A 27,254-nucleotide genomic window follows, 5' to 3' on the forward strand; every position below is an offset into this window, starting at 1 on the left:
AGTCGAACCCTAAACAGGAAAATTCAATCATTATGCACAACACGCATCCCGAGAAACCCTAATACAGCCCAACAGGGCCTGACACGGCCCAGAACGGCCAGAAACCCTAATCCTAACCCTAATCAAATTAGCCAATCCTCTCTTATAAATACTAATCTTGACAGATTAACCGGGTAATTAATTTCTTCCACATATACTCTCTCTCTGAGAATTCTCTCTCTCTAAACACAGTTTTACTGACTTGACCGTCGGAGGGGCTTTCTCGGGAACACCCCCCGAGGCAGTTGACTTCCATTGTTTTGCAGGACTCGGTTGGACCAGACGAACGAGCTCCCCTACAACTCAGATCCGAAATTCTTTTGCAGAAACAATTGGCGCCGTCTGTGGGGATTCGTCAAACAAAAAGTCATGGTTACCACTCGTCGAACCGATCCTTCCCAAAACGCTGGTGGGAAGAATCAAACCCAAGTTCAGGCACGCCCACCTCGTCAGCCGCGGAACAACCCACAATCTAACCGTGAAGATGAAGGTGACAACATGGAGGTTGAACAACCCGTTGATCAAGGAAATCAGCAACCTGTGACTAGGCAAGATCTAGAAAAGCTGACCGAGCAGTTCAACACAACTCTCCAGGATACCCTTAGACAACTAACCGAAGCTGTGAAAAACAACCAAGCTGGACCCTCTCACCGGCCACCACAAGATCCAGGACGTCAAGCGTCGCGGAACAATCAAAGGGCACAGCCCCACAATGTTTCCCGACGGAGTGGAGGACACAGCCGTAGGGCACAGCCCCTCGGTACTACTAGGTCCGCCCTCAGTAGATCTGGAAACCGTTGTCGACCTCCTCATGATCGGCCTGTTATATCACCTGTTCGCGTAGAATCCAGCCGGCACTCTACCGCAAGCCGACGCCGGAGGGAGGGTGAAGCGGCAAACCGGGTTAGAGACCCAGATGCAAGACAACTCATTAATGAGATGCGCTTACAACGGCGCGAGATGGATGCCCGAGAACTCATTAATAGGCGTAGAATAATTGAGCAACGCCAAGCACGCGAAAACGAGGAGAATAGGGCACGGAGTCGTAGACGAAGCCGGAGTCCGAGATCGCCTGATCAACGGTCACCTTCTCGTCGAGAAGATGTAGGAGAATCAGAAGATCCTCCAAGGCAGGACAGATCTGAGCGGGATCCCATATCTCGTCATACAAGCCATAGACCTCTGGAAGAAGGAAGAACTCGAGACCAAGATGAGCAGCCACCACGGTGGCCGTCACATTTGTCCATGCCGCTAACCCCATTGAGCCAGGAACTAATGAATGCACCAAAAGTGGACAAGGTCAAGATGCCTACCATTGAGCCTTTCGCTGGAAATACTGATCCTGATGAGCACTTAGCCGCATATGCCGCGCAAATGAGTGTACAAACAAGTTGCGAGGCCACATGGTGTAAGTACTTCCCCACCACTCTAAAGGGACAAGCCTTGTTGTGGTTCCAAAAGTGTGTGCCTAAAGGTAGCATCCATAGCTACCAAGACTTGGAACGTGTGTTTGTTAGTCGTTTCAAGCACGCAGCAAGACAGAAGAAAACAAGTGTCAATCTGATGGCCGTAACACAAGGGAAGACGGAGACCTTGCAGAACTATATACGAAGGTTCAATCAAGAATCTTTGAAAATTCAAAACTTACCAGATGAGACAGCCCTAACAGCCTTTTTGGCCGGGCTGAGTTCCACGGATTTCAAATTTAAGCTGATCGAGTCGGGGGTTTCAACCCTCACTGAAGCCATGGAACGGGCACACAAGAACATACAAGCCTCGGAAGTTTGTGGCACAAGCCGTGAAATTAATCCACCAGAGAAAAAAAGGAAACATGAGGATGAACCTTCACGGAACCAACCATCCAAACGATCCAACCTGATCACAGATCATGGTAACGACCCTCGGTACAACCGTAATCGTCGAGAGATCTACCTGGATATCAAAGAGAAAAACATGTTGCCAAGGCCCCCTGTAGTTCGAACCCCTGAAGAGAAGAGGGACAAGAGACTCTGGTGCGAGTATCATCGCGAATGCGGGCATACCACAAGGAATTGTAGGGAGTTAAAGAAAGCTCTTGATCAACTTGCTGACGAAGGAAAACTTAACAGATACCTTAAAGAATCTGACCGCTCCAACAAGGAGAAAGAAAGGGCAAAAGAGACTCGTAGCGATGACACCGGTGGACATGTCGCGGTCATTGCCGGTGGCCTGGCACTCGGAGGTTCAATGAACAAAGCAAAAGACAACCTACGAACCTTGCAACATCAAGTGCTCAAGGTCGCACCCACTTCAACGCCCTCTTCGCCTATCATGACGTTCGGGGGAAAGCCAGAACGCCCTTTGCAAGTCCCCCACGACGACCCCTTGGTCATTGAGATGAAAATTGCCAACTTCAGAGTTAGTCGAGTGCTCGTCGACAGCGGGTCATCAGCAGACCTCATCACCCTTGATTGCTTGAGGCGTTTGAAATACAACGAAGAAGATTTAGCGCCCGTAGACAGACCCTTAATCGGCTTCGGGGGACAGTCCGTCTTTCCCAAAGGAACAATTCGTTTACCAGTTCGACTTGGTCCCAAAGGGAAAGGTAGATCGGTGATCACCCACTTTTTGGTGGTGGACACACCCTTGCCCTACAATGTCATACTCGGACGACCATTATTGAACAAGGTAAATGCGGCTATATCAGTCTATCAGCTGCTCATGCAATTCGAACTTGAAGATGGAACAGTTGGGAAAGTATATGGAGACCAAGGATCCGCTAGAGAATGCTACGTCAATAGCTTGAAGCGAGCATCAGAAGCACCCGCGGAACCATCAAAGAAGAACAAAATGACCGACCCTTCCGTCCTTTTCACTGAAGAATCGAGAGGAGTAGACAAACCCCAACCCATAGAAGAAGATAAGGAAGAAGTCATCGGCACCGCAGAAGAAACGGTGCGGGTCGGAACAAATATTGACGCTGCATTGCGCACTCAAATAATCAATGTGCTTAAGGCACATCGCGATGTCTTTGCCTACTCAGTAGACGAGATGCCCGGCATAGACCCTGCCATTATGACTCATCGCTTGAACATCAAGCTAGGCTACAAGCCTGTTAAACAAAAGTTGAGGCATCAAGGCCCCGAGCGCACTGCAGCAGCTGCAGCGGAGGTAAAGAAGCTACTCGAAGCAGGGTTCATTAAAGAATGTCAGTATACGGATTGGCTTGCGAATGTTGTATTGGTGAAGAAACCCTCTGGGGCATGGAGGATGTGCGTCGATTTCACTGACTTAAACAAGGCGTGCCCCAAAGATGACCATCCTCTCCCTAAAATAGACAAGCTTGTGGATTCAACGGCTGGACATGCTCTATTCAGCTTCATGGATGCAAATGCGGGATATCATCAAATCCCCATGGCAGATGATGACCAGCCACATACCGCATTCATCACTAACCAAGGAGTATATTGTTACAAGGCCATGCCTTTCGGCCTCAAAAATGCTGGAGCCACATACCAGAGGTTCATCAACAAAATCTTCGAAGGGCAATTAGGGAGAAACGTCGAAGCCTACGTTGATGACATGATAGTAAAGAGTCGCTACGAGAAAGACCATGTCACAGACTTGGTCGAAACGCTTGCGACATTGAGAAAATATGGGATGAAGTTAAACCCCAGAAAGTGTGTGTTTGGAGTCAAGGGCGGCAAATGCCTTGGCTTCCTTGTTGATGAAAGGGGCATTGAAGCTAACCCCGACAAAATCAGAGCCATCTTGGATATGCAAACCCCTAGAAGTGTAAAGGAGGTACAGAGGCTGACCGGATGCATAGCCGCCTTGGGCAGGTTTCTTTCCAAATCGGCAGACAAGAGCTTATCTTTTTTCAACACCCTCAAGAGAAAAGTGTTCCAATGGGATGCAGCAGCTGAGATCGCCTTCCAACAGCTAAAAGAACACTTGGCCTCTCTTCCCAAGTTGGTTTCCCCTTTGCCTGGGGAGACATTGTTCTTATATTTGGCTATATCTGAATACTCTTCTAGCGCAGTATTAGTTGCTGAGAGGGATAGATCACAACACCCGGTATATTTTGTCAGCCATGCTTACAGAGGAGCAGAATCAAAGTATTCCCAAATTGAGAAGTTGGTGTTCGCCCTAGTCATGGCAAGTCGAAAGCTGAAGCCATACTTTCAGTCTCATCCCATTAAAGTTTTGACTAGCCATCCTATAAAGAAGGCAATCGAAGGGAGAAACCACTCAAATAGAATGACAGATTGGGCAGACCAGCTCGCAGATTTCGGTCTTGAGTATGAGCCTAGAAGGGCAATTAAAGCACAAGCCCTAGCAGATTTCATCGCCGAATGCACTCATCGCCCTGCTGATGATGGATCCAAACCATGGCAAATATATGTAGATGGCTCCTCTTCCAAGACAGGAAGCGGAGCCGGCATTCTGATCATGTCGCCGAGCAACGAAAAGTTTGAGTATGCAGTCAAGTTCGACTTCAACGCCTCAAACAATGAGGCTGAATATGAGGCCCTCATCTTGGGCCTAGAGCTGTGCCAGGTGGCAGGAGCCATGGCAGTTCATGCCTTCTCTGACTCCCAATTGATCGTGAGCCAAGTCCTAGGGGAATTCGAGGCCAAGGAAGATAGCATGCGCATGTATCTCAACAAGGTCAAAGAAACTGCTTCACCGTTATCGGAATTTCAGATCAAGCATCTTCCAAGGGCAGATAATCAACAGGCTGATGCCCTTGCACGAATGGCTAGTTCCGCCCAGGGGCTCGGCCCTCGCTCTATAATCTGGGAAGTTCTCAAACAACCAAGCATCAATGCACCTGCAGTTCACTACTTGGACCGGTCCAATACTTGGATGGATCAAATAGTGCACTACATGCGAGACAACAAACTCCCAGAAGATCCTAAAGAGGCCGACACAATTAAGAAACGAGCAGAATGGTTCGTTTGGCACGAAGGAAATCTATACAAGAAGTCGTATACTCATCCCCTACTGAAGTGCATCACCCCTAAAGATGGAGACTATGTGCTACGAGAAATACACCAAGGAGCTTGTGGAAGTCATCAAGGGGCTCGGTGCATAGCAGGCAAAGCACTAAGAACGGGATTTTATTGGCCTACCCTAAGGGAGGATGCGACCAAATTAGTGCAAAAGTGTGACAAGTGTCAGAAGTTCGCCAATGTGCAAAGGCTCCCCTCGAGCCCATTACAAACTATCATCGCCACCCTACCGTTTGATAAGTGGGGCATGGATTTGCTCGGACCATTCCCAGCAGCTTCGGGGCAGAGAAGATTCCTCATGGTCGCCATAGACTATTTCACTAAGTGGATCGAGGCCGAACCCCTAGCCTCAATCACTGATAAGCAAATTCAAAAGTTCATATGGCGCAACATCATCACAAGGTTTGGCGTTCCCAGAAGTCTCGTATCAGACAATGGAAGACAATTCTATAGTCGACCGACTGTTGAGTATTGCGAGAGGTTTGGAATACACACAAACTTTAGTGCTGTATCTCACCCTCAAGCGAATGGCCTAGCTGAGGCCGCAAACAAAATCGTACTCCACGGCCTACAAACGATGTTAGAAGGGGCCAAAGGGTCATGGGTCGATGACCTACCAGGTGTTCTATGGTCAGCTAGAACAACTCCGAAAGATGCAACGGGCCAAACCCCGTTCACTCTTGTTTATGGCAGCGAGGCTGTGCTACCAGTCGAAATAGGGATTCCATCGCCCAGGATCACATTCTACGATTATAAGATGAATGAAGCAAACAAAAGCATGGATTTAGACCTATTGCCTGAAATAAGGGGCAACGCCCTACTCAGATCAATTGCACAAAAACAGAAAATGACCCGTCACTTCAATAGGAGGGTCAAGGAGAAGCAGATTGGAGTAGGAGATTGGGTGCTACGCAATATAGAAGCTACAGGCCGCAAACCCGAGCTAGGAAAGTTATCCCCCAACTGGGAAGGGCCATATAAAGTCACAGAACAAGTTGCAAAAGGGACCTTCCGCCTGGAGTCTCCCGAAGGCAAAGCCTTAGAAAGGCCATGGAACGCGGAGAACCTTAGAAGGTTTTATGTTTGAATTCATATTTTTCGGTATTCAATTCGGTTTATTTTCAACACTTACACGATGTAATGGGGGCATGGGTACTACATATAGAGGCTATGTGAACATTTCATCATCGTAAGGCGTTTGGTCATAGAATAAGTGCATTTGTTGCCACGATAGTAATCAATTTCCATTAATAGCAAACTTCGTATTTTCCATTCAGAATTTTCACTTCCATTTTACCACTAAACTACAAGTTTACCATCATCGGCCATCCAAGGGGCTCATTAGCCCCAAGGGGCACCGAACATATATCTCCCATCCAAGGGGGCACCAAACACATCATCGCCCACTCAAGGGGCTCGGCCGCCCCAAAGGGCATCAAGCATAATAAATACAAGTAAACATAAGTGAGCCAGAACAATCTGTTTCTTCATTGATGTTTCTTTAAATACAAAACTACTTAGAAATAAATAAATGGATACAGGAGAAAGAAAAAGCAATAAAAAGGAAACTAGTCATGATGAGAATGAGGGCTAGAAGCATCATCCTCGGAATCATCCTTAGAACCACCCTGTTTCAGCACATGATATCGATTGCCGCCCACGGGAGGTTGATCAGCAGTTGGTTGAAGCTCTTGGGCTTGACTACCTTGGCCCTCATCACAAAACGAGAAGTTCTTCATCATCTCATCAAGCTCGCTTTGGAGGATTTCTTGGTATTTGCCGTAGAGAGGCTCAAATTGAAGGTTGGGGTGAACGAGTTCAAAGGCAGCCTGAAGACGACGGACTCCTGTCTCTTGCCCTAACTCGTTAGCTTCGACGCACTCTTCTTCAAGGTGGGCCCGACCGTCAGTTGTTTGGAGCCAAGCCTTTGCTATCTCTTCTTGGGTGGCACCAGTCGCCCTCAACTGCTCTTCAACATTGGCCAACTTTTCCTTGGCAGATTCCAACTCCCCTAGAGCCGTCTTCAGCTGTTCTTTGAGCTGATTCTTTTCTTTTCTGAGCTGGAGCTTCTTCGTGATAGCCTTGGCCTTAAGGCTCGTCACCTCTTCAAGCTGCAACCGTAGGCTGGCAACTTGCTCCTTAAGCGAATCAACCTCCTGCATGAGTGCATGGTTTTCCTTAGCTAGGCCTGTGACCATAAGCCCTCGCTGTGCAAACGCGGCGGCCCGTACCGAATACTGAAAATGATGAAATAAAGGCATGTTAATCACGACAAAACAGTAAAACTAACAGTAAGGAAAAGGACGGGCACAAACCTCAGCCCATGATTGCTGCATAATCTTGAACTCTTCCTCGTGATCCAAGCCTTTGAAGTGGTCGGCATCAACAGTCGAGTAAAGGTGACCTAGTGCCGATTCAGCGCGAGCCTCTCTTCCGGAGCTGTCGAGGTCCCAAAACAGGGCCCTACTAGATGAGCCACTCCCGTCATTGCGCCTTTTCCTTTTAGGGCTTGGCGGACGCTGAGGGGAGGGCGCCATCTGCTGAGGGGATGGCACCATCTGGTCATTGCCTTCAAGCATTACTGAAGGCTGTGCTTGGTAATCTTCAGGGGCCGTACTAGAGCTGTGCCCTGGTATCACCACCGGAGCTGAAGCAACTTTCCCCCTTTCTCTCTACAAAAATGACAGGTCAATGAGATTCAAACCATCAAATGCATCAAAGTCGACAAAGATAGCTTACCAAGGGTGGGGGAGGTATATTCCTGGTTCCTTTCTTTAGTAGCTTCCTCACCGCGGCAGCTTGCAGGGCAAGGGCTTTCTGGGTCTTCAATGCTTCTGAATCCATGAGTCCTGCACAAGAGTAGGAAAAAGTTAAAACAACAACACAGAGGTGTATATAATTAAAACATGTGCGGAAGACCCCCCTCTAGCATACCCTCTGAGCGGAAGCCAAGGCCAATTGTACAAAGTTTCCTTTCATCTTCTAGAAAGGCTCGGTTGGGTATCCAATTCATGGGTAATTGAACAGCATCGCCATTGACCACGAGACCCTTAGTTTCCAACAAAAGGGCAACTACAGCTTCCTTCCGGTTCATGGGTGGAACGTCAAAATTTAAACTCAAGTTGGGTTCCCCTAAATTCGGGACCAATGGGATGTCCCAAGTACGACAATAAACAAACATAAACTGGCCCCGCCAATTTTTAACATTTGACTGTTGGTCGAGCACCACTTTGTAGCCTGTGCGGATGCGAAAGGCCCACCAGCCGGGACCAAAATTTGAATCTTTGGAGGGAGTCAATCTGAACAAGTTTCTCCAAAGCGTTAAAGTTGGAGTATGCTTTATCATGGCACAAACCACCAAAAAAGAGTACACTTTTAGCCAAGAGTTAGGCGTCAAATTGCAAATGGCTAAGTTGTACTCCCGTAACAAAAGCCTGACAAAAGGGTGAAGGGGAAAGCGCATTCCTTGCCTCAGTAAACACCAATATACGGCGGTACACATCGGAGGTGGAGTCGCGGGAGTGTCCCCATCTTCAGGAGCATATCCCACGTATTGGCCGGTCACACCATACTGCTCAATCATTGACCGTGAGATTTGGCCTAGGCGGATTCTTTCTTGAAACACCGCCCTCAACCCATAGGCCTCTAAACCCTTCCCAAGTGGTTGCATGTTGCCCTGGTAATTGTGCTCTTCGTTGCCCTGGTCTTCAGCAGCCTCCGTCACTCTAACTACACCATTCTCAAGGTGCCTCCTAAATAAACCATCCCCCTCTGAGAAGGCCACAGTCACCTCACCCGGACCATAGTCCTCCTCATAAGACGAGTACGGAGACCCGCCAGGGAAATCTGGCAAAACATCGGCATAGGGGATACTAGAGGTAGCAGAACAATCTTGTGCTACTTCCACGGCGGGTTCACCTTGTTCAACCCACCATGGTTGTCTAATGCTAGAAGAACTTGACGATGATGCCATTAAAGAAAGAAAGCGTAAAAGAACAAGGGCGTACCTTAAAGTGTAGTGTCTTGCAATTAAATGAAGCTCCGGTTGATGCTAAATCACGATCACCGCCTCGACTACCTCCGAACGAGAGCACACAAGCTTTCCTTCCACCAAACAGCGTTGCAAACGCTTTCTCTCACTAACTTTCTCTCACTACTTTGCTTACTACTTTCTCTCACTACTTTCTCTCACTAGAATTCCTTTTGAGAATGAAATTGTGAATGAAATTGTGAGTGAGAAATATGGTGTTTATATGGCTATATAACTTGAAATTCTTGCCTCGAAAAATGAGCCAAAGGACACTTGCTATTCATGCAAGAGAATGGTGTCACAGACACTTGTTACGCATGCAAGGGAATTGTGCCACACACACTTGTTGCCCATGTAGAAGAGTATGTATACTTATCAGCGCCCACTCAAGGGGCTCTCGATAAGCATCAGTTATATCATCGCCCACCATAGGGGCTCGTAAGATGGTCCAAGTCCATACCGTTCCAAAGTAGGCATAAAAATGAGACCGTAATCAGAAAAATGGCATTTTCACCATGCTAGAGGCCTTTTTTCGCAATTCCGGTGGGCCGAAGCTCCTATGGAACTTCGGCACCACGTAGAGCTCGAAAAAATACGCAAGTTGAAAAAAAAAAATTTCGATTCGGACACCCGGGGACCAAGTTATGGCCTCCCGAAGTATTCATCAAAATTTACTAAGTAACGGACATCATTGCTTTCCGCGGGTGATGAGATGGGCCATTTTTAAGCATTCTTAAAAGTAATATATGGCTCCCAAGTCACTCCATCACTCACATGGCATCCGAGCGCGAAAATGACCTCTATTTATAAGTCGGAAAGATGTGTAAACGCAATCAAAAAATTCCGAAGCCATAAACCGAGGGTTGGATCATCGCCCACAAAGATACCGGGCTACAATGCACGGGAAAATTATCGCCCACCATGGTTTATCCTAGGTTAAATCATCGACCCTCGTGTGTTGGAGCGTGCTGGTACCCAGCAAGCATGCTAGGCAACAGCGCCCAGCAAGCATGCTAGGCATCATAGCCCAGCAAGCATGCTAGGCATCATAGCCCAGCAAGCGTAGGCCTGCCAGGCAGCATCACCGCCCAGCAGCAGCAAGCTGCGTGCCAGGCAGCATCACCGCCCAGCAGCAGCTGGCTGCGTGCCAGGCAGCATCAGCGCCCAGCAGCAGCAAGCTGCCTGCCAGGCAGCATCAGCGCCCAGCAGCAGCAAGCTGCGTGCCAGGCAGCATCACCGCCCAGCAGCAGCAAGCTGCGTGCCAGGCTGCATCACCGCCCAGCAGCAGCAAGCTGCGTGCCAGGCAGCATCACCGCCCAGCAGCAGCTAGCTGCGTGCCAGGCAGCATCAGCGCCCAGCAGCAGCAAGCTGCGTGCCAGGCAGCATCACCGCCCAGCAGCAGCAAGCTGCGTGCCAGGCAGCATCACCGCCCAGCAGCAGCAAGCTGCGTGCCAGGCAGCATCAGCGCCCAGCAGCAGCTAGCTGCGTGCCAGGCAGCATCAGCGCCCAGCAGCAGCAAGCTGCCTGCCAGGCAGCATCAGCGCCCAGCAGGTGTGCTCGATGCCTGCCAGGCAGCATCAGCGCCTAGGGCTGGCAAACAGGTCGGGTCGGGTCGGGTTCAGGTCGACCTGTTTACATAAACAGGTCAGGACCCCCCAACCTGAACCCGACCTGTTTACTTAAACAGGTCAGAAAATTTAACCCGAACCCGACCTGGTTTTAAGCGGGTTGACCTGAACCCGACCCGTCTTAACCTGTTTTTTTATTTAAAAAAAAAAAAATTGATTAACCTTGTTATTTTTTTTAACCTGTAATCTTTTTAACTAATCTTGTAATTTTTAAAATATAAAAATATAATTCTTTTTCTAAAATTACCTGAAATATTGAACAACATAAAAAAAATGTAAATTGCAAATTCAAAGCCACTTGCTGCATAGTTTATAGTACAATTATACAACACTAAAAAGTTCCAAAATACATATAACAGAAATTTAATATTTGCCAATTAGTAACTTCATCATCTGATTCTTCATAATCAGCAAGTTCAACGGTTAAGGAGGAAGAGGACAATCAAGTATCAACCATCTGTTAATTAAGAATAAATTAGTTAATTAGATAAATAATTAGGCTAACTTTATCAAAATTCTAAATGCCAAATGCAGACTTAGCATCGTATAATCAGATGAAAAGATCAAACAAAATCAATTAATCTCACTCATAAACTCATAAAAAAACTGTTGTAAAAACAAGTAATCTCACTCATAATCAGATGGTGAAAAAAACCGCATGCACAAAACGCACTCATAACACACGAGCTTAAATCAGATTAAAAAAGTAAATCGAAGAAATTAAATCGCAAACAAGTAAACACATAAAAACAATAATGTTGAGATGAAATTGAAGAACTAAAATGCATAAAAAACAGAACAATTAAGTAAAGAGAATTAATTAGCAAGCAAATTACCTTTGACAATGTTGAGATGAAGATTCACAAGCTTTAATAAACAATTTTCATGGAAAAAATATGAAAACAAGAGAGAAGAGAGATGAAAGAGAGAGAGAGAGAGAGGAGAGAGAATGAGTGAAAGAGGTGAATTGGGGAAGCGGCGTGAATAAAGAACAAAGCTTAGGGTTTTTCATTTTTGTGGTTAGATATTTGGGCTTAGCCCATATTTAAAAGTTAGGGTGTAAATAACTAAAATTAGGGCTGGTAAACAGGTTTAGGTGGGTTGGGTTCGGGTTGACCCGACCTGAAACCAACCCAATTAATTAAATGGGTTTAGGCGGGTTGGTTTCGGGTTGGGATTTCCAACCTGTACCCGACCCATTTAACTTCAGGTCGGGTTCGGGTCGACCCAATTATATAAACGGGTTGAAAATCTCTTTCTAAACCCATTTATTTCGGGTTGGGTTCGGGTCGGGTTGTCGGGTCGGGTCAGCTTTTGCCAGCCCTATCAGCGCCCAACAGGTGGCTCGATTGTCGAAAAAAAAAAAAAAAATTATTATTATTATACTTTTACGAAGACGTGCCTCGAACACAGTTAATTTCGTCGATTTTTTCCGACAAATTCCCAAACCGCAGGGTGCTCTTTACGACTTTGTCGCGGGGCTAATGTTTGGACCCCCTGTGGGCCCACGGTCATTTAATACAGAAATTACCAAATTACCCTTAGTCGAACCCTAAACAGGAAAATTCAATCATTATGCACAACACGCATCCCGAGAAACCCTAATACAGCCCAACAGGGCCTGACACGGCCCAGAACGGCCAGAAACCCTAATCCTAACCCTAATCAAATTAGCCAATCCTCTCTTATAAATACTAATCTTGACAGATTAACCGGGTAATTAATTTCTTCCACATATACTCTCTCTCTGAGAATTCTCTCTCTCTAAACACAGTTTTACTGACTTGACCGTCGGAGGGGCTTTCTCGGGAACACCCCCCGAGGCAGTTGACTTCCATTGTTTTGCAGGACTCGGTTGGACCAGACGAACGAGCTCCCCTACAACTCATATTAACCAGCAGGTGTGCTCGATGCGTGCCAGGCAGCATCACCGCCCAGCAGCAGCTAGCTGCGTGCCAGGCAGCATCAGCGCCCAGCAGCAGCAAGCTGCCTGCCAGGCAGCATCAGCGCCCAGCAGCAGCAAGCTGCGTGCCAGGCAGCATCACCGCCCAGCAGCAGCAAGCTGCGTGCCAGGCAGCATCACCGCCCAGCAGCAGCAAGCTGCGTGCCAGGCAGCATCACCGCCCAGCAGCAGCAAGCTGCGTGCCAGGCAGCATCACCGCCCAGCAGCAGCTAGCTGCGTGCCAGGCAGCAGCAGCGCCCAGCAGCAGCAAGCTGCCTGCCAGGCAGCATCAGCGCCCAGCAGCAGCAAGCTGCCTGCCAGGCAGCATCACCGCCCAGCAGCAGCAAGCTGCGTGCTAGGCAGCATCACCGCCCAGCAGCAGCAAGCTGCGTGCCAGGCAGCATCAGCGCCCAGCAGCAGCTAGCTGCGTGCCAGGCAGCATCAGCGCCCAGCAGCAGCAAGCTGCCTGCCAGGCAGCATCAGCGCCCAGCAGCAGCTAGCTGCCTGCCAGGCAGCATCAGCGCCCAGCAGGTGTGCTCGATGCCTGCCAGGCAGCATCAGCGCCCAACAGGTGGCTCGATTGTCGAAAAAAAAAAAAAATTATTATTATTATACTTTTACGAAGACGTGCCTCGAACACAGTTAATTTCGTCGATTTTTTCCGACAAATTCCCAAACCGCAGGGTGCTCTTTACGACTTTGTCGCGGGGCTAATGTTTGGACCCCCTGTGGGCCCACGGTCATTTAATACATAAATTACCAAATTACCCTTAGTCGAACCCTAAACAGGAAAATTCAATCATTATGCACAGCACGCATCCCGAGAAACCCTAATACAGCCCAACAGGGCCTGACACGGCCCAGAACGGCCAGAAACCCTAATCCTAACCCTAATCAAATTAGCCAATCCTCTCTTATAAATACTAATCTTGACAGATTAACCGGGTAATTAATTTCTTCCACAGATACTCTCTCTCTGAGAATTCTCTCTCTCTAAACACAGTTTTACTGACTTGACCGTCGGAGGGGCTTTCTCGGGAACACCCCCCGAGGCAGTTGACTTCCATTGTTTTGCAGGACTCGGTTGGACCAGACGAACGAGCTCCCCTACAACTCAGATCCGAAATTCTTTTGCAGAAACACTCCTAATCTATAAGAAACTCCAAATTTATTATTGTTGCATGAAAAATGAGCGAAAAGGTCTGAACTCTATAGATGTTTTATCAATGATCCACATCACGCATCTCGTAAACACCCAAGGACAAAAGAAAAGAAAGAAAAGAAATAAAGGGAACAAAAACACTTAGAAGTAGTAAGTAGACAAAAGGTCTACCATGTGGTACAAGGCACAAGTGCTTATATAAACACCCAACATATTAATTGCGGATGTTAGAGCCTAGTCTCTTCGTTATATCATTCATCTAAAGACATTATATTAGACAGGGTGGGCAATATATCATATCTGCCTAACTCCAAACTCCTCTTCAAGAAACTACTACACTACTTATCCAAAAAGTTCCTAATGATATGAACCAATGAAGATAGGACATTAGTACAATTGTACAAATTAAATTTCATAAAGTTAGCAAAAATAATGGAGCATCTTGTGTTGTGGATGCATGAATTATTGGGGAGATGGCCCATTGGAGCAATTGCATGCTTAATATTAACAATGTGTTAAACAATACTATAAAACTTAATTATATATTATGGATCATTGAATGATTGATAACTAAATTATTTATTCCTTCATTCTATTTTCTTGTGGGATGATTTGTCCTTGAGTAATGAGTGTAGGGTTTTTTTTTTTATTTATTTTTTATTTATTTTATTTATTTTATTATTATTTTTTTTTTTAAAAATATTAGGGGTGTTTATGTAATTATTATCTTTTGTCTAACATGATCAAATAGTAAAAAAAGGATGTGATAAATTACTTTTTCAACTGGTTGATAAGCGGATTTTTAATTCAAAATGGAAAAAGATACGTCTATTTTGGTATCACTGGGTGTAAATTAGCATAGTTACAACCTTATAGTCTTATATACCTTCAACTAGAGGCTAATAGTTGAGTTTATCTTAACACTTCTTATTTGTTCAATAGTCAATTTAAAAGCCAAAAAAAACTCTTCAATCATGGCAAAAAAAAAAAAAAAAAAAAAAAAAAAAAAAAAAAAAAATAGTCGATAGTTGACATCTGTTAACTAAAACTAAAACAAAACATGCTGACATCATTAAAGTACACTTGTCAATTTCTTATGAAAATTTTTCCCACCATAACTATTTTTGACATTATCATTTTTTTTCTCTATTTTTTTCTCCAAAGTTCTAAAACTAAACAATTACCATTTTTCTTTCAAAATTAATAAATAAGAGTATGATTACACTTTTTCTTATAAAGAATATTGACAACTATTTTAAACAAATAAAATTTATTTAAACCGTGCAACGCATGGAATTAATCTAGTACATAAACAAATAAAAGTTAATTAAGAGGTCGAATAATATGAAATAAATGTTACGTAAGTGATCATACAATTTAAAACGGATTCGCTAGGAAACCTCAATCATGGTTGAATGGGCGATGTCGAGTAATGAGTGATGATGGGGAATTAAGAATCTTGTCTAAGGGTAAATCAACTGAAAAATCAAAGCCAGCACATATATATCCCGAGTACCAAAAGACTATTTCCTCATTCGTTGGGGATAACTGAAAAGTAACACAAGAACAAGAATCCAATAATGTTATGATAAAGACCTTCATGAAATTGACGTTGAAAAAAGGATAGATTCCTCAAAGAAAATAAACTTTTTTGTTGTTGATGAACGTATCCTATTAATAAATGAGTTAGAGTTGCCTAAAGGTTTGAGGAATAATTAGAATATTGAATGCTACCGTGTCTCTTATATAAGTAAACAAGTCTTACTATCACATTTCGCAAGTGATTCGAATTGTATATGTTACTACCAATACTACGTTGCTAATTCTTTAATTAAACTAGTTGATATCTACATATTTTATCTCTAAGTTATTCTTTCCAATGTAAGTTTTCTGTAAAAGTTACCGATCAAATTCTTAGCTCAAAAAGGATCATTACTTGCTTCATTGGCTTGGACTCCATACCCGTCGATGATACTAATCTTCTCGTCTGTTACCATTATAATGCTTAAGCACCAGCGATATATCATTCTATCTTCATGCAAAGAACATTTGACATGGATAGATGTTTCATTGCAAACTGCTGCATATCTATTACTAATCATACAGACTAACCAAAGGGATGAAATAAGAATTTTCCGAATTGTATTACTTCGTATTGTTTAATAAATCTAGCCTCACTTATAAGCGTAACTAGTTAGTTTAATGAGATAGGCGTACGATCTCCGAATCGTTAAGGCATAATACCCTATCAATCATGAATTAATGGGAGTTCCAGCTTAAGTTGCTTGGACATTAGTATAAAAAATCATGTGATAATTTGGATAATATACTCATGGGAAGACAGCAGTTAGCAGCCCATACATAATTAAATTAAAATTTGTGTTCTTTGCACAAAGACAAGCAGTAGGTCAGGTTCACAATTGGTCAAACACACAAACACCTCAGTTCTACATTGGATCCCTCCATATTCAATTTCACAGGTTCCTACAGGCCAGGATGATCCTGTATTATTGCTGGTTTTCTGTCATTCTTTTCCAGACAGATTCAGAGTTTCTTACATATGGATGGGGCAGACTGGTCATTAGATCTAGTTACATTTACGACCCGAGCCATTTGAATTGAATTCAGGTCGAGTCAACTTCAGATTGAGTCATTAGAATCTATTCATTAAATCAACCATTAAAATATCTTCAAGCCAACCAGGTTTTATTTTGGTTCATCAAAATCAAATTTAGTCTTGCTAGGTCTAGATATAAAATGGTTCGGCAATATATTATCTACGTTTCACAATACCAACTAAGTTAGTTGTCATCGGCAGCTAATATCCACAATAATTGCTTCAATATTATTGCATGTCAGATATCCAACCTTTGCACTATTCCATAAACTGTCTTTTTCTTAGTCTGCAAAAGATAAGGCATGTTGAGTGAGAACTGAAGATAATACCTGCAGTCTGCAGATATTTAAACATCAGAAGAAACCAAAGAAGATGGATCTCAGTAAACTTCCAGTTACAGATGATGACAGGTCTCAGAACCAGCAAATATGCCAAGCTATACACGTGAACCAAAATGGTCATCAAATCACTATTACTCCGTATAATTTTACTCATGTTAGATCCTCATAACAAACTGCATTTGTACACAATCACAATCCCAACCACTAAGCCACATTGTCCCACCAGTCAAGTTTTCACAGATAATAGGCCAAGCTGATCTAACTCAAGATATCAGAAAGATTTTCAGGTTGGAACCGAATACTAACGCGTCTTTGTATGGTAAGCGCGATAATTTTAGCAACTTTCAATCAGATATAGGAAGAAAATCATTGCAATTTGTTAACAAGTACATTATGAAAGAAAAGGGATATAATCAACACCTTGCTAAATTGAGGCAATAATAAGTCATATAATTTGTGCCAAAATAATAAATTGTTGGTCGGGATTTATTTATCGCATTTTCTTGTCAAAACCAGAAATGAATTTCAGTGCACATGATATTTAGCTCAAAAGTATGATGCCCTTAGCATATTACCGCATCAATTCTAGTAGGATACAACAGATTATCAGCAAAGACATTGAGAAGAACGCGGTAATAACAGAAACATCTCTTCCCGGTAATTTTGTTTTAAAAATAAAAAATTGACAACCATGATTATAAGCTGAAACCACAGGACATGAAAACAACAGCAAAATCAATCAAGGACAAATCAACCCAAGGGAAATTTTTTCATTTTTTCTGCCTCGGACCACAAAGTTTCACTAACTGTACAAGACTACAAGCTTTACAACCCCTAGTCCTCAACTATGTCTCATAGTAACTGTACAATTTAAAAGATAAATATTACCTCTCAAACGGTTGAATGACAGTAATACTCTATAATGTAAAGAATTGCACAAGATGTGATTAGTAATAGGACCAGATGGGAAGATCACAGGTTCCACAGGAAGGATGTACTTGAGCTTTACTTTGAGTTACGACCAAATCCACGCACCATTGAAACCAAGAAGTTTAGCATACCACTGCTAGTCTGTCTTATAAGCCCACCCGTGATCCTCCAGATATGCCTGAACTGCTTCTTTTATGGCCAAATTTGAAATCAATTGGGATTGATCAAGTGGTTCACGAGTGATTGGGTCAAACTTACCCATCTAAGTTCCAAAAGAAAAATAAGTTCTCAACATAGTGATAAAATATACATGCAATTAAGAAGAAATATTGTCAAAAAGACTCAAATTTAACCTTCTCAAGATGCTCAAGGATAATGGCTCTCTCATATGTGACCCCACTTGGTGTAATGACAGGATCGCGGAATATGTCAAGTGTGATTCTGCAGCATAAATAGTCAGGCACCTGAAAGATAATTTGTGTTTTCTGCATCAGTAACTGCCACAGAAGTATCTTTGAAGCACATCTGATAAAAAACTGCAATACAAGTGCCCCCCCCCCCCCTTGCTTTTCCTCTGTTCTATTTTGTGTAAGTGCGTGTGTGTTGACGGATGGGGGTAACAGAAAACAATTTAAAGAGAGTTGAATACCTCAGAAGGTATGTCATGTTCTCCAGCTTTCCTAAAAACATTATCCAATGCATCTAACTGCTTCATAAGGCCAGCATCTGCTTCATTAATAAATCCTTCAGTCTTGGAAGAATCCATTATATGCTGCTCCTTAAGAGCCTCTTGACATGCTTCTCTGAGTGATAAACAAAATGGAAGCGAAAGAAGTAAACTTCAATGTAGAATATGATACTATAAGAAGTGGTCAGAAAGAAGAAGGAAAAAGCTAACGTAAAACATTGCATACTTTAAGGTCTGCAATTCCCACGAACGCTGGCTAGATTCCTGTTCCCACAATAGATATCTTGCTTTGGCAAGCTCTTGCCAGATCTCCTCTACCATATAACCTTTTGGATTTGCACCTCTTCCTAGATCTAATGCCTGGAGGTCCAAAATACCCAGTACATTCAGTAATTCACCATAATAACTTATCGTTTACTCTAGTAAAAATCAGATCAAACACCACCAAATTTTCTTATTTTCATTTACAGTGTGTTTGGATAAAGAAAGGGGAGGGAAAAGAAGAGGGTGGGGGGGGGGGGGGGGGGAAGAAGGGGGAGGAAGGAAGTGAAAGGTAAGGGAGGGAAGAATGGTGAGTTTTCCTTCTGAATCTCTCATTCTCTCCATAGTTGGAGGGATCAATTTCCTACTTTCCTTCCTTCCTTCCTCATAGTTGGAGGGATCAATACCCCATCTCTCAATTTCCCTTTCCTTTTCCTACCCTTCCTTTCCCTCCATTTCCTTCAATCCAAACACACCGTTAGTTATTGATAGGTACGAAATATCTTTAATATTGTTATGTAATAAAAATTATAAGATTTGTAATTTGGAGAATAATGATTGAGATGGATCATACAGTTAAAGTTCTAGATCTCACATGATATTGTACAATTAATGTTCAGTCAGAGACCAGACCTTAATAAATGCATACCAGAACACCCTATATCAAGAGAACAGATCAAGGCCTTAAATCAATAGAACATAAAGCTTAATAATTGTATTCATATTTATATACAAAGTAGATGATATCAATATTATAAAAACAACCACCAGCAACCAGAACCACAGAAACTTCATAACCGGTAGCCATGCAACAAAAGAAAGACCAGCTGTTGTCCTAAATCATACAGTATCAACAACTATAAAGTCAATACCTGTTTTGATAATTAAACAGAACCCAAGATCAGCAATATCTAAATCATCAGGCACCCTCTACAATTACCTTTTATTACTTTGCCTTGAGACTACTATGATATTTGCTACCTTATAAGGTGTCACAGAACACAAGGACAAGGAGGTAGAAACGGAAAAGGAAGGAACAAAAGCACCAGATCTTGTCCATCTTAATACCTTATCATGCTCATTGACCCTATCTCCATAAAAGAGCCTCAAACATATCCTAGATCTTTGATCGGCTACAAAATCTTCTAATATCATAATAATTATTCCCAATCTGGACAAATGTTAATCTTAATGTCATTCCCAACGATATGGAGTCCAAATGCTTAATATGTAGACAGCTTTAGCAAAACATGAAGATAATCCTTCCAGAAATGTAAATAGTACCAAAATATTCTCAACTCTTCAGATCCCAACTGAAGACTAACTGATTGACCATAGGTTCATAACTGAGAAGAATCATGGCATCAAAAAACACACACGCACACACACACACACACAAGGTACTAAAAACACCAAAGTCGTGAAACATTGGTGCTAATTTAAACCCTAGAACTTTATATAACTCACTGCTTGTTCTGCACAGGTAATTAGAGCCTTTAGCACTTCAACCGAAGCTTCCATTCTAAAAGTGCACCTTTCGCATGATGGGTCAGCTAGGAAATAGGAATAGTGGCTTAAGCCATTAGATGTATTTCCAAAGTAATTAAGCAGTGCATAGATGAGCACTCTACTTCAACGCATGCCATATAGGTCTTTCTAAAGCGCTAAACCCAAGCTTTCAAATTGCTTTTGCAGTGCACAGATGAGCCCTCTACTTTAACATGCACCATCAGCATAATCTTACTTTGCCCTCACACAAGTTGTGAGAAGGTCAAGAAGGTCTAACATATTACTGTAGAGTAGCCCGAAAGACCTGTTATTTTGACCTTACTAACATACGTTTCAAGTCTGAAAAATCCTAATAAGTTCAATTAAGTGCAAATAAAATGAAATTAAGGCTCAATAGTCCTGTTCACAACTTAAAATAAGTTCAAAGAAGGGCCAATAAGTTCATCGTTTACAGGTACGAATAAAAAGCCTCAAAAGAAATACAAGTACCAAAAGACCCTCCAAAAAAATATTACAGAAGTAAACAAAGTAGAGAAAATTAATAAAATACAACAAATCTTAACAAAAACTCATGGAGAGGTGAAGGGAAGTAAAAGGAAAGGGGAATGAAAATACCAACATCAAAACCTAAACAAAAAGTAATTGTGATGAAAAGGAGAAAAAACATAGAGGACAATTTCTCAAATAGTTATACAATATAATAGTAATTCAACTTTAGTCAGTGTCAAGAGCACTCTGAGCAAAGTAGTCATGCAGAGAGGATCAAGAGGGTAAAGCTGGAGTAGTTAATTTTGAGGAAGCTTTGGCAAATAAGAACTAATTAGTTCCAAAGCTGCCAAATAAAAAAAGAAAACTTCTTCCCAATTGTCAAATAAAGCACTACAAGGTCAAGAACATTATTTATCATATCCTTTCCTTATTTCCAATATATTCATCTACTGCTAATAGAAAGAGAGCAAATCAAAAATGTAAAGCAGCAGATAATCAAATTCAGGTACAGAGTTGAAAATTTTTAAAGAGCTCAAAAGAGCAAGCGATAAGATTATAGGAGTAGAATGGAATAATACTTTACCTACAACTCTACTAGTACAAATCATAAAATCAAACAATAATTATCATTTATCAAAAATCCATAACATACCTTTTCCAGTTCTTTAACTCCGTCACTATAGTCTTGTTTCCGTATCAATGCAAGACCCAACATATAATGTGCCTGTTATTGGAAACAATACTAATTATTTTTTAATGAGCAGTTAAAAAGACAAAAAATTAAATTCTCTCTTAATATAAATACCAAAATGTCAATCAGTGATTTTCCGCAGAATACTATGATGTACACTGCTAAACATCTAACAAAACTAGAAAATAAGGACAGCTCTATGCCATCAAAACATGAGAGCATACATAGTATATCACAAAAAACCTTGTAATAGAATTGCATTACAATAAAAGAGCTAGGATGAACTGATGTATTCTTCAAACTAAAACACAGTAATCTGAAAAAACTATACCTCTAAGCAACCAAGAGGAGAGGAAAAAAAAATGAAACAGAATTTCAAAAAATTGATTTGTAAAACTAAAATTAGCTAGATTCAAGCAAGTTGTCTATAAAAAATACCATTAACTCAATGCAAGAAAGTTATCCCCACCCACCCACTCAACTAAGGAAAAAGGCTAAGGCGTAGATTATACATCAACTCGCTCAGATGGCAAGTCAGTGTAAATGATGGTTTGCAACTTTGCACATTCTAGAACGATTCAAAAAAAGGCTCAACACTCAACAATTTCTCCACTTACAAGTATAATGTGTCTTAAAACTATGGAAGTACGAAAGTTAGATTTCTATTGTTCAGTAAATGTAACCTACTCATCACCAAACTCCCAAATCCCAAAGAGAAGCCATACTTCATAGGCATTGTTATCACGTACGAACCTAACATGATCTAATTTCTCAATTATCAAGTTAATGTCTTGAGTTTGGACAATGTTGCCATCTTGCCATGCTTAAGGATCGATTCATGAGGCATTACAGGGGTCTACTAATTTTTGCGGGTTTGAACGCAACATGAAAGGTGTTACAAGCCTACAATTCAAAATTGACTAATTTCTATCGAAGAATGTGATAAGTGAAAGAAAAAAAAAATGTTATGGTTTCCATTAAAATGTATCCTCAAAGTTGTGAATTGATCGATTTGCTCAGTGACTATGTCGCCTAATTCCGCTATCTTGACAGGCCAAAGTACTAAATATTTTGTTTGAATGTAACCCTTTTCCAGATGTGAGAAATTGGGGGGGAGGGGGGGGGGGGGGGGGGGGAAGGTTTAAACCATTTGTTTTAAATCACTTAATCGACAAAGTTATGCTTTTTTTTTTTAATATAAGGAGTAATTTTTTTTCCTTCTGTTGGTAAGCACTAAGCATTCAAATTATAAATAGACAGAATAGTTCTACTTATTAATGGTATAGTTGACCTTTTAAGGAATCAATTTTAATACCTAAATCAATATTACATATCACAATTTGAATAGATATGTAACACTGGCATGGTACATGAGAACCTACCCACAAAGAACCAAGTACAATTAACATTCCTGATACTTTAATTAATGATTTTTAAACTTGAAGATTCTTGTCAGTTATAAATGGTATATATTATAAGCCATAAAACAACCAAAAAAAACCTTCCCAAAAGATAAAGGCATTGGAATATTACAAATAAACTGTTATAATTAAAAATACACAACACCATTGATAGCAGTGCATAGCAAATGGATTCCAAAAAAAAAAAGGCGAGAGAGATGAGCACCATCCCTTAGTGAGTCATAGGATAGGATTGAAGACGAGGCTTCATGCATACAGATTGTAATTCCACCAACAACGATGTCTGGAAAAGTTAGCCACCTATCCTTCATGGACAGCAGACCACCTGTCCACTTCTAATTGTCATTTCAACATGAGAAATAATCGTCTTATCTATTCTTTTTCAATTGATGTATCTTGGTTTTTCCAACCTAAACCCTAGTTTTGGTATGTGGAAGAAACACCTTAATTACTTTACCTCGGGAGATAGAGAGCTGATCATGACAGGACTCTTTGGGGGCACCCAAGATTGGTTGGCTTGAACCACAAGGCAGGCAGGCAAGCTAGTACATACTTAACCCAAGCTTGTTGCACTCATCCCGAGTGCAAAAATGCTGAAGCCAATAAGCTGTATGGCAGAGTAACCCATGACATGAATTCAGCAAATCACACTCTCCAGCATTGTGGACTGTGTCCCTTCCAAAAGAGTGAAGCCTCTAACCAACTCTCCATCTTCAGTTAATACTTTAAGTGATTTTGAAAGATCTAGCAGAACAAACTCCAAAACTCTAGGCAGAGAAAACAATGAAATCTAAAGACTGTAACATATCCAATCAAGCACTCACCATCACTAAAGAGCTATTGTTAGTAACACCTTTCATTTGCTGATAATTGAAATTACTCGTCCCTAAGAAAGAAATTTACACTTAGGATGTCCCATAAAATATACGAAGTAACACTTACCTTGTCAAGTGAATTTTTACTCTCTCCATCTCTGCAATACATTCTACATTTTCTCACTCTAACCTCTATTCAAAAAACTAAGTCCACCAAGTGTGAAATCCATTTAGGACGATAATCCTTTCTACATATAGGTAAGACCATAACTCAAACAAGACTATTTCAGACAATGAATGGAGAAGTAGAAAGCTGCACTTGAGCTCATTCCTCCCCCCCCCCCCCCCCCCCTCCCCCCAACCCCCTAAAAAAAAGGACATTCAAAAGCATTCAACTATTAAATTCCCTCCACACATGCCCATTCATAAGGTAGTGTCTTGTCTAGTGTAAAGTCGCAAACTTGCTACTGGAATCGTTGTTTGAAGCTCTGGTCTGTATGGAATTGTTGTTGGACGGAAGCCTACGTTTTGGTGATTTCTTCACTTTTGCTCTTCTACAGTTCTACTACTTTGCTCATTCCTAATAGTTGGTGTTTTTAGGTGGGTTTGTAAACCTTTTGTAGACTGAATTGAATTAATTTTACACTCAAATATCAATAAGAGATGTACACGCCTACACGGTATACTCCTCAAATTGTCCCGTGGTTCACATCAAAGGGGTTTTTCACATATAATTTATGTGTGTTCTTTGCAATTGAATCTTCCTGTAATTGTTGTCTTTATACTGCATTTGTTGCTTTTTTTAGTTGATGATTAGTTGTTGTGGTGGTTGTTTGGGTTCATTGGATTGTATTGTTGGTTGGTTATCTCGAGCGTGACATTGTAGGTGTCATATTAACCCCTGGCTTTCCTACAAAGATTGCTAACATTGTTCATTTTAAAGACCACATAGGCATAGCTACTTGCTAGGTGGGAAGTCAAAAAAAAATGTCACTTCTCTCAAGTTGTGAGTATTAGCTCAAACCTTTAGGGCAATGCTTTCTAAACCAAACGGTCCATCTCAAAGGTATGATAGGAATCTAGGGATCGATTTGTAACTATGTATAAATCCCATCTCTTGTTGCTTTGTTTGTAACACAAAAAGGGTATTGTCACCTAATTCCTAAAATAACAAAAGTCTTCAAAATGGCTAGTTGGCCACAAGCTTATCACAGGGACAGCCAAAGGGGAACTCTTTGAAATGGTCACACACTTAACAAGAAAACATTCGACAATAAACAATATAAAATACACAAGAATGCATATTATGTCCTTATACATTCCTAAACTTCTCTAGTATAGTAAACTTCCATCTCCATCTCCTGGGAGAGTTCAGCTGATTTCCTTTGCAACGCCTCAGAACAACAAAGCTAACTAACTATTCGTACTCAAAAATCCTACAAGGAACTCAATCTAACATTCCCAAATGAGACATCTTCGCTAACTTATTTCCTAGTACAATGTCAACCAATACCAATGTAAGACAGCAAATTAAGGGCACATAAAGTCCGAATTATATGAAAAACTCCGAAGTTGCGCAACACGAAAAGCCGAGACAAATTACCAAAAATTGCCAAACAACCATGATATATGACAGCAACAGATTCAAAGAGTAACCACACACCTTGACCGAACTATTGTCAAGTTGTACTGCTCTTCGACAATCTTCCATAACTCTATCCCAATTACTACACAGTAAACAGAAAAAAATTAAAATAAATAAAATAAAATATTCAATCAAAACAAATTAAAATGGAAAATTGACGATCAAATATAAAGATACATACTTCTTCTTCATATGACAAAGAGCACGATTCGTCCAATAAACCGGAATATTAGGGCACAACGTAATTGCCTATAAAAATCGCACGAAATTCACCAATCAAAATGTGCCTACGACATAAAATCGCTTTCTATTTCTCAATTGGATGATAAATTGTAACGTTAATCATAAATTATCAAATAAATTTCAACGATTAGAAACAAAATTAGGGTTTTTTTTATAGAAATGAAAAATACCTCAGTATAAGCATCAATGGCAGCTCCAAACCTTGATTTCTTGAAGCAGTTATTTCCGTCTTGTCGAAGTTGCTCCGCTTGTTTCGCCACTGAAGAGATGGCCGCCATTGGAGACATTTCTTGCTTCTCTCTCTCCTAGTGTTAAGTTATCGGAAGATTCTGGAGAATTTGAAGATGGAAGTTTTGAGAATGTTTTGACCCAGAAAAATGGTTATTTGGGGAATGAATAATAAAACAGTTTGAAGAAGACAATGTCTTAAGTTGAAGAAATGAATATAAAGGGGGAAGTTTTAGAGTGTTACGTACGTGTGTTGTTCTTTCGGTTTTTAGTTTTTAGGAGGATGGTGTACAATTGTAAATAAAATCTTCGTCTTCTTCACTCTCCAATTCTAGTGAGTAGAGGAAAATACGACATTACCACATTTGGAGTGATTGAATAACGTAAATAATTGTATGTGTGATCGTAAAATAAAGCATGTGATAAATACGGAATGATAGAATTACTGATGGATATAACGCATTTGATAAATACAAAATAATATAATTACTGAACTAGATAGGTAGCACTTCGTATCATCAGTGACGTAAGGTTGTAGTTTCTCTTAGTAATTTATGTCGGTTCTTGAGAGTTAAGGGGAATACTCGAGTATTTATAATGATGAATCTTACTCGAGACCGAACCGGATGTAGTATATGCATGTTGACATTACATTACTTAATTGAGAGCAAGGGATAGCTCAAGTGGTTAAAAATCTCTCCCGATTTTGGGAAATCCTAAAATCAATTCTCATCTCACCTGCCCTTGTAATTTCTCTAAAATAAAAATAATAATAATAAATATAAATAAATAAATAATAAAAAAAAAAAAACTAGGCATTGACCAACAAAGTATTCTCTTTGTTTTCATTTAAGTCTACCTTAGTATTTCACCATATCCAAGGCAAAAGCAAAAAGTAAAAGACAAAAAAGTGGATTAGCTTTATATTGAATGGTTTAGTTGGTTGACTAATTACAAATCCCCTTTTGACTCTTAATCCCTAATTCCCTACCCATTAGTCCACCACCATAGATAGTCATGCCACAATCCTTATGGAAACTACACAGTATGTTTTGTTATCCCCTTATCATAGTTCCTAAATGCATGTACAACGATAAGTGCTAAAAAAAATTGACTATATAACTCTTATGACTCATTTGGTAGGTGATAATAAACGTGGTAATGGTAATGAATGCAGATTATATTTTTATAAAAAAAATTTAATCTCACGGATAGTATTACGGTAAAGAGTTGGATCCAAAGTTGAGTCAATGGTAAGACTTAGGAGATAAACTATTAAGGTAAAGAGTTGGATCAATAAATGCCTGATTTTGATTAGCAGGCTAAGATCTCAATGGTAGTACAGTATATCAGTAAAGAGTTGGATCCAAAGTTTTGGAATAAGTGCTTAGAAGATTTATTACTTAGCATTTCCAAGTTCCTACTTCCCAAAAAGATTGCTTGTATAATCTTCTGTTTGACCTCCATAATTATCCAAATTGGGCTATCAAAACTAGTCCATACTAACATAAATTCATGATCCAACATCTCAATTTCGAGTTATTGTTTCCCAGAAAGGGGATGGTCCAATCCTTCTGAAAT

The 27,254-nt window shown here is 41.2% G+C and overlaps 3 protein-coding genes across 3 annotated transcripts; 1 reads left to right on the top strand and 2 right to left on the bottom strand.

Moving 5' to 3' along the window:
* Positions 1–408: 408 nt before the first annotated feature.
* LOC145625387 (uncharacterized) lies at positions 409–6,120 on the top strand. Its single transcript, XM_081678441.1, has one exon. The coding sequence runs from the start codon at positions 409–411 to the stop codon at positions 6,118–6,120; it is 5,712 nt and encodes a 1,903-aa protein (XP_081534567.1).
* Positions 6,121–6,285: 165 nt separating this feature from the next.
* LOC145617187 (uncharacterized) lies at positions 6,286–8,430 on the bottom strand. The gene is made up of 3 exons (XM_081671874.1): positions 7,773–8,430; positions 7,349–7,705; positions 6,286–7,270 (listed from the first exon to the last, which is right to left on the bottom strand). The coding sequence occupies exons 1-3, from the start codon at positions 7,875–7,877 to the stop codon at positions 6,602–6,604; spliced, it is 1,131 nt and encodes a 376-aa protein (XP_081528000.1). The 5' UTR covers positions 7,878–8,430; the 3' UTR covers positions 6,286–6,601.
* A 9,067-nt stretch (positions 8,431–17,497) lies between these two features.
* Positions 17,498–25,924, bottom strand: LOC145624236 (E3 ubiquitin-protein ligase CHIP-like). The gene is made up of 8 exons (XM_081677241.1): positions 25,616–25,924; positions 25,384–25,451; positions 25,221–25,284; positions 21,283–21,354; positions 18,598–18,731; positions 18,333–18,486; positions 18,037–18,147; positions 17,498–17,945 (listed from the first exon to the last, which is right to left on the bottom strand). Exons 1-8 carry the CDS (start codon positions 25,730–25,732, stop codon positions 17,820–17,822), a joined length of 846 nt encoding a protein of 281 aa, XP_081533367.1. The 5' UTR covers positions 25,733–25,924; the 3' UTR covers positions 17,498–17,819.
* Between the last annotated feature and the right edge of the window lie 1,330 nt (positions 25,925–27,254).

Source organism: Chenopodium album, chromosome 3 (assembly GCF_948465745.1).
Source record: "Chenopodium album chromosome 3, dcCheAlbu1.1, whole genome shotgun sequence".
Taxonomy (NCBI): domain Eukaryota; kingdom Viridiplantae; phylum Streptophyta; class Magnoliopsida; order Caryophyllales; family Amaranthaceae; genus Chenopodium; species Chenopodium album.

Excerpts from the sequence above, each read along its gene's own strand:
- LOC145625387 (XM_081678441.1), top strand. The coding sequence starts at position 409 with ATGGTTACCACTCGTCGAACCGATCCTTCCCAAAACGCTGGTGGGAAG.
- LOC145617187 (XM_081671874.1), bottom strand. The coding sequence starts at position 7,877 with ATGGATTCAGAAGCATTGAAGACCCAGAAAGCCCTTGCCCTGCAAGCT. Across the intron at positions 7,706-7,772 it reads ATATACCTCCCCCACCCTTG|AGAGAAAGGGGGAAAGTTGC; the intron begins GTAAGCTATCTT and ends TCATTTTTGTAG. Across the intron at positions 7,271-7,348 it reads TGCAGCAATCATGGGCTGAG|TATTCGGTACGGGCCGCCGC; the intron begins GTTTGTGCCCGT and ends CATCATTTTCAG.
- LOC145624236 (XM_081677241.1), bottom strand. The coding sequence starts at position 25,732 with ATGTCTCCAATGGCGGCCATCTCTTCAGTGGCGAAACAAGCGGAGCAA. Across the intron at positions 21,355-25,220 it reads TTGACAATAGTTCGGTCAAG|GCACATTATATGTTGGGTCT; the intron begins GTGTGTGGTTAC and ends TTCCAATAACAG. Across the intron at positions 18,148-18,332 it reads AACATGACATACCTTCTGAG|GTGCCTGACTATTTATGCTG; the intron begins GTATTCAACTCT and ends ATTATCTTTCAG.